Consider the following 15,224-nt stretch of genomic DNA (forward strand, 5'->3'; position numbering starts at 1 on the left):
GTTGGTGTTCAGCATGTAGATGTTGACCAGGGTAATTTTCCCCTTTGATAGTGCCCTTCAGAAAAGATCTACCTCGCTTGTCTGTTGCCTGGTCCTAGAACAAACAATTAGTGTGTCTGAAGAATCAACAAGTTGGAAAGGCCAGAACAATAAGTGCAATGAGTGCATAAAGAGTCCGGTGGTTGTTTCCCCACATACTGTAGAGCTGCACCAGCACAGCATTACCAGTCTCTAGGAGAACAATGGTCTTCAGAACCAACAATGGTTTCCCCCAATGGGTACAAAAGGTGATAAAGCATCTGCCAAGGATGGTTTTGTCCTGTGTATTGTCCAATAGTTGAAAAACAGAAACTGTTTGGTAACGTAGTTGGCTGTTCTAAAGTTCAGTGGGTCTCAAATAGAGAAAGCCGGCTTTTTTCTATAGCTTCTCTAAGTGCATATAAAGTAGCTCACCCATGTTGCATACAGGGCCAACAGTATGGGTGGGACATGCCAGGGTTAGGAAAAAGGCACATGTGGGATATAATCCCACAGGTCCAGTGTATGTTGATGGTGGGTGCAAGACATCTGGTGTAGTTGCAGACTCCCCAGTCTTGTGCCATAACAATATAAAGTATCTGGGATCTCTAAAAGATGTTTGTCCTGGTGAGGCAGGGGCCAAGCTAAAAGGAGAATCCTTGGGTATCATATAAAAAGCTGGCGTAGGGCTTATCAGGAGGCTGCGATAGGTAGTCTGTTTGTGAAGTGGCGACTGAGAAGGTCTTAAAGGAGAACTATGGGGTTCTGGCTTTTTCCCATAGTTCTCCTTAGGGTAACGGGGGGACACAAACTAGCGTCCTCCCGTCACCCTAAGCTCAGTATACCACGAGCTACAGCTCGCGGTATACTGAGATGCCGCAGTATACTGCGAGCTACAGCTCGCGGTATACTGACACGCTGAAGTGGATCCCGACAATTATGTCTGGATCCGCCCAGCTGCGTGAGTGACAGCTGGCTCTGCCTATCTAGAGGCAGAGCCAGCTGTACCCGCCCCCTCCCCTGTCCATTCTGCCAGTCAGCGCTGGAGGATCGGAGCGGGGGGAATCAAGCCACTCCCCTGTCACGGCAGAGAGCTGTGACAGGATCGAGAAGTGAGCAAACGCCGGTATGTGAGTGAAAAGCACTCACCTCATAGTTCTCCTTTAAGTGAGGCGTCAAGGATGTGAAATTCCATCCGAATTGTGCTATAGCTGGGGAGTCTTGCTCAAACAGCAGATCGCCACAGGAGTTAATAGGCTAATGGCTGTAAAATTTAGGAGCCTTTTTACTTTAGGAAGTCTCTGGGTCAAGTGTTTTTGTAGTACCTGAGGTCTGGGGGGCGGCGGCGGCGGCATGTCTAGTTTTGGAGGGATAGTTTGGTTTTCCAAAAAGCTGATCTGATCTGCCACCTGGGAGGGTTCATGCAGCAAAAACAGGCCATTTTTCCAGACCTGCACCCCCAGTGTGTTCAATCAGTAGTTTAAGCAGAGCTCTCATCTGCAAGGCATGCTGACATAGGTCAGACAGGATGCTGATCTCTGCATGAAAAGCAGTTGGCCCCCTTTCCCAGTCTTTCTTCATGATCTCTTTTTTGAAGTGCTAAAATGGTCTATTGGGGTCTGGCGAGGATGGTGGTGTGACTATCATTTCACATATGCTTGGGAATACCTCTTAGCCTGGTTCCAGCTGTCTTCCCATTCTCTTTCATGGTTTTCTCACTATTTCGCATACCCACACCATCCTGTGATGATCCTGCTGTTGTGTACACCTCTTCCCTTTGTTTTTAAAGCCTATCCCCTCGCTCTAAGATGAGAAAAAAAGCAAGGTACTAAACCAGAGTCAAATCCAGACCCTTTAGGGCCTGTTCACATGATATCAGGTCCGGATCAGGTGCGGATCTGCAGACGCGGTGCTACTGATGCAGTACGTTTTGCCCGCGTTTTTGATGGGTTCCAGTTAAAAAAACTGCTGGAGTGGGGCTGTCAGTATGTTAGCTGCAGTGCATAGCGTTTTTGACGCGTTTTGCGTTTCCGGTCCGTTTCCTGGCTGTACAAAATGTGACATGCAGTATTTTTTCTGTCGTAACAGCGTACGTTAGAACTGTAGCCCATAAAACACATAGGGATACATTGGGATGCATTTTTAGTACAGGAGCGTACGGATCAGGTCAGCACAGAAAACGGACGTCGTGTGAACAGGCCCCCAGGGGCTATTCTACAAGGTGCACCCACAAGCCAGAAATTTAGTTCCAATATGCAGTCCTCATGTACCTCCCCAAAGGGGTTTCTGACGTCCTTTCTCTATACAGTAGTGCAGTTTCACATACAACTAAAGGTGCCCATACACTGCACGATTCTCGTACGAGAATTGCGGGAAATCCCGCAATCGTACGATAATCGTGCAGTGTATTTTCGGCTGGTTTTTAATATGATCTGGGGATCACTGCCGAACGGGCCGGTGTGCACACGCGCACACTGCCCGTTCAGCATTGCAGTCATCGGAAGCCCGCCCCTCAGGGCTTAAAGGTGCCCATACACTTTACAACCCTCGCAAGACTTTTGTCTTGCGAGGGTTGTAAAGTACTTAAAAAAACGTACGATCTGCCCATCTTGGACAGGCAGATCGTACCTGCGATCATCGCAAGCCCGCCCCCCTGAGGGGCGGGCTTCCGATGACCACAATGCTGAACGGGCAGTGTGCGTGTGCGCACACCGGCCCGTTCGGCAGTGATCTCTCGATCATGTTAAAAACCAGCCGAAAATTGTACGATTCTCGGCTGGTTTTCCAACATGCTCGATATACAAAAGTCGTGCGACCGTACATTAGAAAAGGTCGCACGCCTTCCATACACTGCACGATTTTTGTATGATCGCGGGATTTCCCGCGATTCTCGTACAAGAATCGTGCAGTGTATGGGCACCTTTAGGCAGCACATAGGAATTACAGACACTAAGCCACAGCCTCAACAATGATTCTGCTTCCAGACTCCTAAGGCAACTTCCTTCTTCAGGGCAAAGTAGTCGCAGCTGATGCCCCCAATATGCTGGACATGTCGCCACAATCCCAGTCCAGGAGAGATCAAGGGAATGCCAAGAGAGGCTGGAGGTCCAAAGCCACCACTTGCCAAAATAGTGCTAGTCCAACTGCAGGGTAAATGGAGCAGATGCACACAAGACCCAGGAGCTAGGATGCATCGCATTCCTTCACTTCCGGTACACAGTTAGGGACACTTCCCCCTAGATTTTTTAATTTCATTTTTACATGCTCAGTTGCTTGAACCATGCAAATAGCAGCAGACTTGCAAGGTAGGCAGCCAGAAACTGGTTACTGGGAGGGGGGACGGGGGGCTGTAGACAGTGGAGCAGGGTTGGTATATCAGCCCTATGCAGCTGAATAATAATTCTGTTTCAGTGTCTGTGATGTTGGAACTACATTTATTATGTACACACTTCAAACATCCATACTCATTTTACTTTCTTTTTTTTTTGCCTCACAAGCCCACCTTTTTTTTCCATTCTTCATTTCAGCTGTTTAAGCAATTGGTACACTTTTACCAGCACACTATAATCGTAAAAAATATAATAAAATATAATTGCACACTGAGAAACAGTTGTCATTATTGGTAACATGACACAATGGGCCATTTTGGACAACAGGTTTACTTATTGGTAAAGCAAACTTCCTTGACCTTTTCACTTCATGGTGTCACCTTTTTAGCCTTTGGGAATGGAGCCCCTGATGTGTTCAGTGCTGTGGCTGCATTCTCAGACTCCAGGACTGCTGGGCTGGCTATCGGCGCTCTCTTTGGTATGTATGAAAAACAATAAAATCTAAGAATGTGTACAATTACCTTCCATAAAAAGCAGGTCTGTGACCCATATGTCATGTTTCCCAGGTGCTGGTGTATTTGTCACCACAGTCGTAGCAGGAGGCATCGCATTGGTAAAGCCATTTACTGCTGCTTCTCGTCCATTTTTGAGAGATATTACATTCTATATTGCTGCAATCTTCCTCACATTTTACGTGCTGTATCAAGGTTATGTGACTTTACCGATCATTCTGGGTATGTATCTTTGTCTCACTGCACTATTTATTACATTATGTTTCCGTTTCAATGTCAGTCTTTGCAAATGATTTTATAACGACCAGCAGCTATTTTATATAAATAAATGTAATTAATACTTCCAGTGGAGATCATCATTCCATGCATTACATATCATACACATTTTATTACTCTAAATTTGGCTGTGTATACAAATTCCCCTGCATTTCACTTTCTGTACTTACTCAATTTCCACCTTAAAGTAAAAGCTGGTATCACGTATATTTATAAATATGCAGCGCCACTCTTGTGAATGTGCCTTACTAACTAAGTAACATGTGTACCACTATTGGTCCATCGACCTGTATTACAACCGTGATAAGTGATGAATGAAAATAAACGATCAATGTGTATAGATCACTATACACTTTCAAATGTATCCAGTGTCCAAAATATATCCGCCAAATATATATATAAAAAAAATATACAAACCAGTGTATAGCTCTAAATATAAGTGAAACAGTGCAAAAGTGAGTGACTGAGTAGCATACTCGTATATACACCTGTGTATATGTGATACGATAATCTTGGACAATATATCCCGCAATATGCTGTTTAGATATTACTATTAGTGTTAAAACACAGTGAATAATCCATACAGTCCTATAACATTCCTGGTGCAGCAAAATTTATCGCAATCCGTGCGTTGATGTGGGTGATCCTGTGAAACTTGCTGGGGATTTAGGCGAGTGCCGTACGTCTCCACTCAAAGTTTGCACTTACCGTGATCTGATGGCTGTGATAAGCAGCCGAAAGCGCTTATATAGAAACTCACAGAAACCGCAACGTCCTCACTATCTTTTTCCAATCAATGTCCAGCGGGCGGCGTGTCTCCAGAATCATACAAAGAAAAGGCTCATCATTGTGTAGTAAATTTCCAAGAGAGCCCAGAAGAGAAAATCCCACCGATCGTCCGCTTGCCCCTCGGGTCTGGCCCAAAAGCTGGTATCGCAGCCTCAATGCCTCTCACTGTTAGACATTGGTCTGCAGAGGAATATTAAAGAATATGGGCAAGAATACTGCTGTACCCAAAGAAAGGCTGAACTCTTTTATCTTGCAAAAAATAAAAGCTGTATTACTATTACAGTTTTCTATTTTGTTTACACAGTGTATCTACTGATGTACGTGGCTTATGTACTTGTTGTTGTGCTCTCCTCCTGGATCTATCAGAGGATGCGCCATCATCTGTTGGCTGCCCCCAGCTTAAGCGAGCCAGGTAACTTATTATTTGTAGTTTTGTTGTTTCCATTGTACTCTCCTACCTCATTAAGGATATGGCAAATGACAACCCTACCATCAAACTCAACTCCTCCCATATTTGAGAGGTTGCTGGGAAGTGAACTCATGCCAGCATAAATAGGTACATGCTTCTAAAGTTTTCTCAAATGCCACAGTCCATATTGAGGCAAATGTTGGATTTGAACTCTATAATGCAAACAATTACAAGAAGAGTTTAGCTATGAGAGGCTTTATTGCTCTATGGCAGGGGTAGCAAACCTCCGGCCCTCCAGCTGTGGTGAAACTACAAATCCCATGATGCATCTCTCTTCGGGAGTCATGTCTGTGGCTGTGAGAATCTTGCAATGCCTTGTGGGATTTGTAGTTCCACCACAGCTGGAGGGCCGGATGTTTCCTTCCCTTGCTCTATGGGAATCTGCAGGAAACTGCCCAACTGAAACCTTTACATGGTATGTCTGGTATGCCAACATTGGGGGAAAAAAAAACAGATTCATCTCTTCAATGTGTGCATATTTTCCCATGTCTTGTCTCTAAAAATGTTTTAAGCACTGGAAATTACCTGTTGATCTTTCAATCCACTGAGTTAGTGATTTCAGTGCACACTGCCTCTACTGCGCTGAAAGCAGTGTTGTTGGCCCTGCCCAATTCTCTTCTGCTGAACAAAAGAACACCTCCTCTGATGGTATGGAGATGGGAAGGTGTGTTCTGTAGTCCAGCATAAGAGAACTAGGCAGGGCTGACAACACTGCTTGGCATTTCAGTGCAGCAGAGACACTGTAATGTCATCTCAGACATGCACTTGAAGGGTTATTCAAAGCAGATGGGTGATGTAGCCTGCCGGTTCACTCCCCATTGCCCATGACACCAAATAAGCTATCTTTTTCCAGTTTAGGAAAGGAAAGGATTTATAGATAACATCTTACTTTGCTGCATTAAACCACATGATGGCTCTTAGTCTATTTGCTCTATTTTTACTTTGAAGAGCTGATGGTTACAGTGTCACTCGGTAGCTCTGTAAACGTAGGGTAATAAAAGTTAAAACTCCATCAAGCTCAGTTATAAGTTTTACCACACAGAAGTTAAACTGTATAACTTATCTTGGGAAATGAGGCTTTTTTCATGTCCTCTATTTCCTCTTTCTATAATCAGATCTTCTAACGGAAAAAGATGAATCTAGAGAACCTAGTCCTCATGGCTCTGAGTTTGGTATGATATTTGTTTGTCTTTGTACTTCCTACCAAATGGGGAAATTCTGTGTTCATAAATTCACTTTAAACTGTTTAGTTGTGATGTACAGTCTGCAACTGAGTAAGATTACTCCATGAAGGGGTAAAGTGACAACCCCCATGCCGCCGCCGCACCATAGCTCATGGTTTATGCCAGTGTGGACTGCTTTTTTCTTGCAGTGACCTTTTATGAGGATCTAACTAATATAAAGGTGTAATGCTAGTTTTGTCTTGGAGGCATGTAATACTTACCTTATTCCTAAGTCCTGCAATCTGCTTTCCCGCCAGTCCGGTATTCATGACTGGTCCCATGAAGTAGCTCCTCATGTGGCCACCACATAACAACGTGTTCCCATACATTGCAGGACCAGTAGCCACTACTGGTCCTGCATTGCATGTTATGACATCAGAGGCCCACCCAATTTTCAGGGCTGGAGCAGAGAAGAGCTTTGGCTACAGAGGGAGCAGGGAATAAGTAAGCCTCTTTTTGCACACTAGACTAAATGAGCATTAGGTACTTCATATACAAGGTGGTGGGAACAACCAAATGTGATTATTTTGTAAACTGGCTGGGTTTCAGCTTAAGTCTTACATTTGTTTAAGAGAACACTTTTTTGTGTAATTTTATTCATGAACTGAGGACAGTTACATAATTGTGTATTGCTGGCAGTTAAACAGGCTATCGCTGCTGCATGGAAGAAACAATTTGTGTCTTGATGAGGTTAGATGTAGAATGCATTTCTTTTTTATTAATAAAAAACCGTCTAGTATACTTTTAGACTCTAATAAGCAGTTCCTGAAAACCTAGCAACCTTGGATAGGCTACGCTCACCCCTCACTTTTCCAGAGAGCTTGTCATTCTTCTAGTCATGACTAATGCATGTGAGCCCCGGCTTCATCTGTTGTTCTCGTTTCCTTCTTCCACTATATTGTCCTGTCTTTTCTATTTTCACTGCCTACTTTTTTATCTTCCCTTTTTTTTTCCTTTCTTCTTTTCTCTATTGAATTTATAGGATTGCTATGTATATGTTGCCTGTTCTTTTATCCATTATGTAGCATTTGTACGGGTTTTTGTTTTGAAATCTACTTGTGGCACTTATCTATATTAATGCCTATTTTATTTGTTTTGTTCAAAAAAATGTATTAAAATCTTTGAAAAAGAACATAATTGTTTACACAGGCGATGAGTATCAACCATTATTACCAGTGCAGCAAGGTACCTGGCAGATCCTCCTGGAATCTGTGAATCCAGTGGATGCAAGGAAGTGGAGACAAAAACCCTGGCATTGGAAAATTCTAAAAGTTGTAAAGGTAAGAAGGATCAAGGGGGTTAAAAGACTGGGCAAGCCATTGCATTTGTGATTAATTTATTTTTTTACTCCCTTTCCTCAGTACCCCATAGAGGTGCTACTTCGTATTTCTGTCCCTGTGGTGGACCCTGACAAGGAAGATTACAACTGGCAGAGACCTTTGAACTGCATTCATCTAATCACCAGTCCTGTTCTCTGTGTTTTCGGTCTAAATTCAGGAACCTGTGAGTGCCCGTACTATCTTATCGTAAACAGCTACCATCCCAACCTTTATTCTGCCAGTTACTTACCTGAACATTATTTCCATGTGCTTGTGCCTGACATGTACAATTATTTCCTGTATATCAAGATTAATGTGAGTATTGCTTTCTTTCACCTTTTAGATGGACTGTACCTTATTCAGGGCAAACTGCCAATCTGGGCACTTTTGATGATCATTGGAACTCCATTGGCAGTCATCATCTTCTTCACTACAAAGAACAGCCAGCCACCCAAGTACTACTTTGTAAGCATCTGCCTAAAAGCCAGGTTTTGTTCACCATACTCCAGTGTGTCTTATACCTTGTGTTTACTGCCTCCTCTTGCTGTCTTTTCAGCTTTTTTCCTTCTTGGGATTCGTTACCAGTGCTCTGTGGATCAGTGCTGCTGCAACTGAAATTGTTAATCTGCTACGCACTTTTGGAGTTATCTTCCGGCTGAGTAACACAGTGCTGGGATTAACCTTGCTTGCTTGGGGGAACAGTATTGGGGGTTAGTAAACAATATATGTTTTCTATATATACACCTCTGTTTTTTTATAGCGAATAGTAAACCTAAATTTACAGGAACTGGAAAACTTTAGAATACTCCTATATATCACTGTAACCCTCTAAAGCTGGGCAATCAAATATATAAGGAGATAAATGAACTGGAATACTATGCCGGCCTGAATTATCACTTATGTCAGTAGTTGAAGTGGCTGAGTATTTTATAAGATTGTTGGCATTCATGATACTTTTAATAACACACTAGCCAAAATAATGTCCACTCACTGTTCACCCCATGTTTTTTTTTAGTTGGGTAGGGTGAACAAGTAACTGGGTGGTCCAAAATTTAGAGTGCACTTACCCCAAAGATGGCCATCAAAACATTCCAGGAGCATATAGTCATGTAGATGACATTGTTCCTCGAGGTAGACACACCAGTCAAACTGCATTCCTGCATCGTAGAGTAGCAGATCACTTGAGGCAGTTACCAAATAGAACAACAAACAGCTTTGCAGGATGCAGAGCCATCACTCAGCAAAAATGGCCAAGAGAGAACACAGCAAATACTAAATTGTAGATTTTCACCTCATTCTCCTCTCCACCCACAAGCTGGTAAATGAAAGGTGGAAATTAAATCACCATTAAAATGTAATGTTCGCCTTGGTGCCTCTCAAAGAATTACATGCTGCCTCTCAGCTGATGGCTTGGTATCACTTGTGGTAGATGCATACACAATAGTGACTATAGCCCTTGTTTTTTGCTGGCTAGCCATTATGATCTGGTTATTGTACCATTTAGGCGATCCATGAAAACTCATCTTTTCAAGGAGGCCTATTCCAGCTCAATATAAATCCTTTATAAGAATAATAATAATCATATGTAGGCTTTATTACTGATTTGGGTACTCTAGTGGTTACTCTTCCAAACAAAGATCTGACCACCGGCAGTTCTCTGTAGTTGAACACTGGTATTCTGCAAAGCACTCTCTGAAGAAAAGACTCAAGTTAGAATATTAGGGCTTGGGCAGACAGGCTCTGTCGATGAACACTGCATTTTGCCTTTTAACACATCACACAACCAATAAGTTAAAATGTAACAGGAACTGTTACACTCAAACACACCACAGGTCAAATGTAGTCTTTGGCCTGGTTCACACCTAGGTGGCACCGTTTTTGTGTGACTGTAAGCGCACGCGAGCAGCATGCGGTTATTTGCGCATTTTTATGCGTGTACATGAAGACACGCGTTTTGACTGGCAGCTCATAAAACATTGCGGGCAAAAACGCTCACGAAAATGTGCAACATGCTTCTGCCGCGTGTTTTTAGGCATTTCCATTGAAGTCTGTGGGGCAAAAACGTGCTTTTAACTGCCCAAAGAAGCTCATGTGCCTTTTCGGGCTTTTTCCGCTGGGGTTTTTCTGCTTAGGTGTGAACCAGGGCCATTGAAAATCATGGGATTTCTTGTGTTGGGTAATTAAAAGCGCTTTTCCAACAGCTCAAAAACTCCTAGGTGTGAACCCAGGCGTAAGAATGGTCAAATACACATCAGTCGCAGATAAACAAAGCCTGCATATATATGAATCATTAAACAGGTTTCCAGTTTTCCTAATGCAGCTGTTATATTAAAGCTCTCTAGGTAGATATAAAATAGACAAATGAATGCAAATCTGTAATAATTAATACATCATTAAATGTATTTTTTACACGCAAGTTTTAAACCACTTCCTTTTAGATCATAAATTCCCAAAGAATATGTTGCTGTCTTGCCTGCTTACTGCTTTATTCATGAGCTCTCTTTTACTCATTTCCAGATTTTGTATCTGACCTCACACTGGCTCGTCAAGGCTATCCTCGCATGGCATTCTCTGCGTGTTTTGGAGGAATCATATTCAGTATCCTTGCATTGTTTTTTTAGCCATGTAAAGGGAATGCGTAGTGGTCTTTTTTTAGACAAAATACTCTCACCTCAAGTGCAGGTCCGTACGGGTGCGTGTTTCCTTGCTCGGACGCAGACATGACCCATCCTGTCAGCATACGATTACGCTCACCCGCACGGACGTGCAGGACGGGTGAGCGTAGCGGGGCGTACGGCCGTGGAGTCCCATAGAGAAGGATGGTGGCTGCGTACTAATGACACACAGCACCTGTCCTTCCCAGGAGCTGCTTGGTACGGCCCTGCACGGAGCTGTACGCGCGGGCCGAATTACAGTATGAATGAGGGCTAAATTACAAACTAGCATGTACAGTATGGTAATATATTGGGGCTGAATCATGGAAACTGACAAAAGAAAATGAGCACCAAATTGGAGTTGCTGTCTATTGCAATCAGTCTGATTTTCACCTTATTTTCTTTTTGTAGAAATTTCAAACAAGAATTCTGACTGATGACAGCAACTCCAATTTTGTACTCCTTTTCTATTATCCAGATTGTATGTATCAGTCATACTGAGGGTTAATTAAAAAAGCAAATGGCAAAGCGAAACCCATAGTAATTAAACAGATATCAACCTGTACTGATTTGACTTCAGGAAACTGTAATCGGGTTGCTATTGGTTACTGATCTGTGCGTGTTTTTGTTGAATAAGCCCCATTTTCCTGCAGTATAATATTACTCACAAGAGTTATGCTAGAATGATGTTATGACAGCAGTGTGATAAACAGAGGATTCAGTCAAAAGCCACGTTGAATGGGGAGAGATTGTTAACTCACTACATGATCTACAATTTACCATTATATACTACTGTGTATGTTCGCATCTGTTCAAACAGGTAAATTACCTTTTAACCTAATAAATAGTTTTTAGAGAGCTGTTACGGTTTTTCTTCCTTAACTGGGCTACAGATGTGTTAATAGGAGTTGGTCTAGGCTGTTTGCTGCAGATGGGCCCGTCGAAGACTGTGTTACTGGTGAGTTGTCCTTCAGACCTCTTTTTATTTAATTTATACTTCTATTTTTGTGTATTTTTACCAATTAACTACTGCTGTTCATACAAGCATGAGTGGCATTCTGTACAACTTCCTCTTGTTTAACCAAACTTTTTTTTTTCTTCTTGGTAGTCTTGGGAAATCCCAAATCTTGCACCACATCCTTCCTGTTGTGTATCTAGGAAAGGAAGTAAACCTTCCCAAAGGGACAATGACAGAAACATTTTTGTTAACATAGGTTCTAACTGTATCCAAACGAAAAGTATTTTGGCTGTATATACACTCCAACAGTCTTAAATGGAATGCATTGTTTTTATTATTAAGATGAACATGTAAAAGAGATTGGCTTGATGTAAATGATGTTCTCAGTTTGGTGTTAAAGGAGAACAATGAGGTGAGTGCTTTTCACTCACCTCATAGTTCTAGCCGACCTGTGACAATGACTGTCACAGGTCGGCTCAGTAGATTGGGAGGTGAGCGAACACATACCGGCGTTCGCTCACCTCTCGATCCTGTCACGGCTCTCTGCCGTAACAGGGGAGGGGCTGGATTCCCCCCTCTCCGATCCGCCAGCGCTGACTGGCGGAACGGACACGGGAGGAGGCGGTTACAGCTGGCTCTGCCTTTAGATAGGCAGAGCCAGCTGTCAATCACGCAGCTGGGCGGATCCAGACATATATATCGGAATCCGCTTCAGCTGCGGCGTCTCAGTATACAGCGAGCAGTAGCTAGCGTTATACTGAGCTTAGGGTGACGGGAGGACGCTAGTTTGTGTCCTTCCGTTACCCTAAGGAGAACTATGGGGAAAAGCCCTAACCCCATAGTTCTACTTTAAATATTTTATAATTGTTGTATAGTTTTTCAATGCATCTATGCACTGGCCAGCCACATTTGCTCATTACAGCCTCCTGCTTTGCAGTGATACACCATGGTAGTACTTTACAACACAAATCAAGTCTATAGTCCATAGTAGCTAAACTACAAATTCTTCTTGAAGCAATCTACTGTAAATGTGGAAGAGCATACAAATAAAATTCAGATTCCTATCAAAAATGTATTTAAAGTAAAACTAAACGCAGGAATTAAATCTTAAAGATACATTCAAGTACCTTAACTATTAATAAAAATGTATCTTATTTGTGTATCACTCAAGCTGTAGACCCTCAAATCATCTCTGAATTGGTGCCGACACTGTCCTTCCTTCTGGAGGGTGGCTACTTTTCTTCCCCATGGTCCCTGTGTGTGTTGTAAAGTAGCCTCTGCTTCAAGCTCACTCCCATAGTTGACTGCGTTCTCACATTTAGTTTACTCATTTGTATTGAGATTGTAGTCTACCACAGGAGAGGACCTAGGGTAGTGGCTACTAGAGGTGCACGGAAATGGAATTTTCACACTGAAACTGAAAATAGAAAAATTTGTCAGGCCGAAAACCAAAATAATTTTTTTGTAACCTTCTTTTTTTTAGGTTACAAAAAAATGGACTATAATCTCAATACAAACTAGTAAACTAAACATGAGATTGGAGTCCATTACAGAAGTGAGCTTGGAGCGGTGGCTACTTTACAACACACACACAGGGACCATGGGGAGCAAAAGTAGTCACCGCGCCAAGCTCACTCATGTGATGGACTACAATCTCAATACAAATTAGCTAACTATATGTGAGATTGTAGTCCATCACAGGAGTGAGCTTGGAGCAGTGACTACTTTACAACACACACAGGAACATGCAGAACAAAAGTAGGCACCCTCCAGAAGAAAGGACAGTGTCAGCACAAATTCAGAGATGATTTGAGGATCTACAGCTGAGTGATACACAAATAAGATACAGTTTTGTTAAGAGTTAAGGTACTTGAATGCTTTTTTATGATTTAACTTCTGAGTTTAGAGTCACTTTAAGGAAAATTAGACAATAATAACTTGAAATATGTGCTTATGAAAATGCATGATACTTTCCCTTAAAGCGGACCTTTACCCATATCTTTAAAATAACAACAAACACACCTTTAGAGATATTTAGTAATGACAATCTACAAACACATACTTCTAGATAATTGCCGGCTTTGTATTCTTTGCATACCTTTTTTCTCTTTTCTTCCCTAGTCTTCTGGCAGTGGCCATGTTTACTAAGGGCAGATTACTAGCTCTCCTATTACTTCCTGAAAATCTGGCACATGTGACTAGTACCATGCACATCATCTCAGGGGAGGAAAATGCCTTTCCCTGAGATGAGATTTTCCAGCGAAACTCTGCTGATGACCAGGCAATCCCTGTGTGCATTGTTTTGGCAAACTGCAGTCATTTTGCCCTTTCATAGCAGGTAGTGAATGCTCTGCAAGTGTAAGTATTTCACAATCACCGCATTTTACACCTGACGTGTCTATGTTATTATTAATCATACATAGAGGCATGCATTGGTAGAATTTTTGTGTAGAAGAGTGTAAAGGTCCCCTTTAAGTCACTCATGTATGTAAACATTATCCCTGTTGGTAATTGGCTCATATATATGCGTGTCCAAGAGGTACCTGTTTAGATAATAAATGACAGGGATGGATCTGCATTAGGACATGTACGTGGCTGTCATATGATCAAATTGTCCTCTGGACAATATGGGCTTGTGGGCAGCTCCAAATTAAAGGCAGTTGCATATTGGGCCAAGAAGGTATCTTGAGGCCCCATCTGCCTCTGCCTCTATTTGCTTTAGAGAGTATGAAATTGTTACAGAATATAAAACAGGCCAAGCTTCTTTGGATGGCTATGCCATATACAGGGATTTAACAGAATAGGACGCACCATGAGAAAGGGCAGAGAATACAGTTGGTTAAATAAAACTCTAGGTGTGTACCATAGCATTAAGAGTCTTGCTTGTATCTTCAGACCAATGCTATAGCAATGTCAGTTGGAATTTACAACAGCTCTGATTCGAAATAGTTCTTGTGGTAGCATACCTAAAGCAAAGTTTAAAGAATACATTCTAATTTCTGTCCATTTGTTTGTTTGTTTTTTTTAGCTGGATGCACAAGGTCTTTTGGTATGGGTATTGGCAGGAGGTCTTGGAGTCAGCCTGGTTTTTTCACTAGTTCTCGTGCCGCTGCAATGTTTCCATCTTCGTCGTGCCTATGGAATTGCCCTCATTGTCCTCTATGTTCTCTTTCTACTTATAGCATTACTAACTGAGTTTAGAATAATCAAACTGAATACCTGATGCTAAAAGGGGAAAAAAACGCTATAAAACAATATGCTGTGTGAAGGCAGCATCATCCTTCCATAATTTCCTCAAAGTCCTCACCCCTCAATGGCTGCATCACTGTCTCAGGTCTTTTTTTTTTTAACTGAATTTTATTTTTTTAAGCACCAAACAAAAATGGTTTTATAATGTGTTCTTTATTTAAAAGGGAAAATAGGCTGTGTTTTATTAAATATTTAAAAAACAAAACAAAACCGTGCTGTTGAATGATGTGTGACTTGAACTGTATTTTGGCTTTCGCTGAAATTCCCAGAAGCCCCAAAGAACTTGTGACCTGCCAATGTAATTATATGAAATATATGTTATATGCAGAGAAGGTTTTTTTTATATAGACTTCTTTTTAAATAAAGCTGTTCCTTGAACTTGTTACTTCCTGTCTGAGTTTATTGATTTCAAAATCTGTTTAAAGCAT

At 42.0% G+C, this 15,224-nt stretch overlaps 1 protein-coding gene across 1 annotated transcript in view; it reads left to right on the top strand.

Annotated features, from left to right (window-relative positions):
• SLC8B1 (solute carrier family 8 member B1) overlaps window positions 1–14,779 on the top strand; it is a 34,128-nt gene extending 19,349 nt beyond the window's left edge. The window contains exons 6-16 of the mRNA XM_018560945.1: window positions 3,693–3,825; window positions 3,914–4,081; window positions 5,229–5,336; window positions 6,509–6,565; window positions 7,766–7,896; window positions 7,978–8,119; window positions 8,279–8,400; window positions 8,492–8,645; window positions 10,453–10,533; window positions 11,483–11,547; window positions 14,576–14,779. Of these exons, the coding sequence (XP_018416447.1) occupies window positions 3,693–3,825; window positions 3,914–4,081; window positions 5,229–5,336; window positions 6,509–6,565; window positions 7,766–7,896; window positions 7,978–8,119; window positions 8,279–8,400; window positions 8,492–8,645; window positions 10,453–10,533; window positions 11,483–11,547; window positions 14,576–14,770 (1,356 nt within the window). The 3' untranslated portion in view covers window positions 14,771–14,779. The remainder of the gene's footprint in view (window positions 1–3,692; window positions 3,826–3,913; window positions 4,082–5,228; window positions 5,337–6,508; window positions 6,566–7,765; window positions 7,897–7,977; window positions 8,120–8,278; window positions 8,401–8,491; window positions 8,646–10,452; window positions 10,534–11,482; window positions 11,548–14,575) is intronic.
• Window positions 14,780–15,224: the final 445 nt, after the last annotated feature.

The sequence above is a fragment of the Nanorana parkeri genome, unplaced genomic scaffold, assembly GCF_000935625.1.
Source record: "Nanorana parkeri isolate BGI_ZX_2015 unplaced genomic scaffold, ASM93562v1 scaffold18, whole genome shotgun sequence".
Taxonomy (NCBI): domain Eukaryota; kingdom Metazoa; phylum Chordata; class Amphibia; order Anura; family Dicroglossidae; genus Nanorana; species Nanorana parkeri.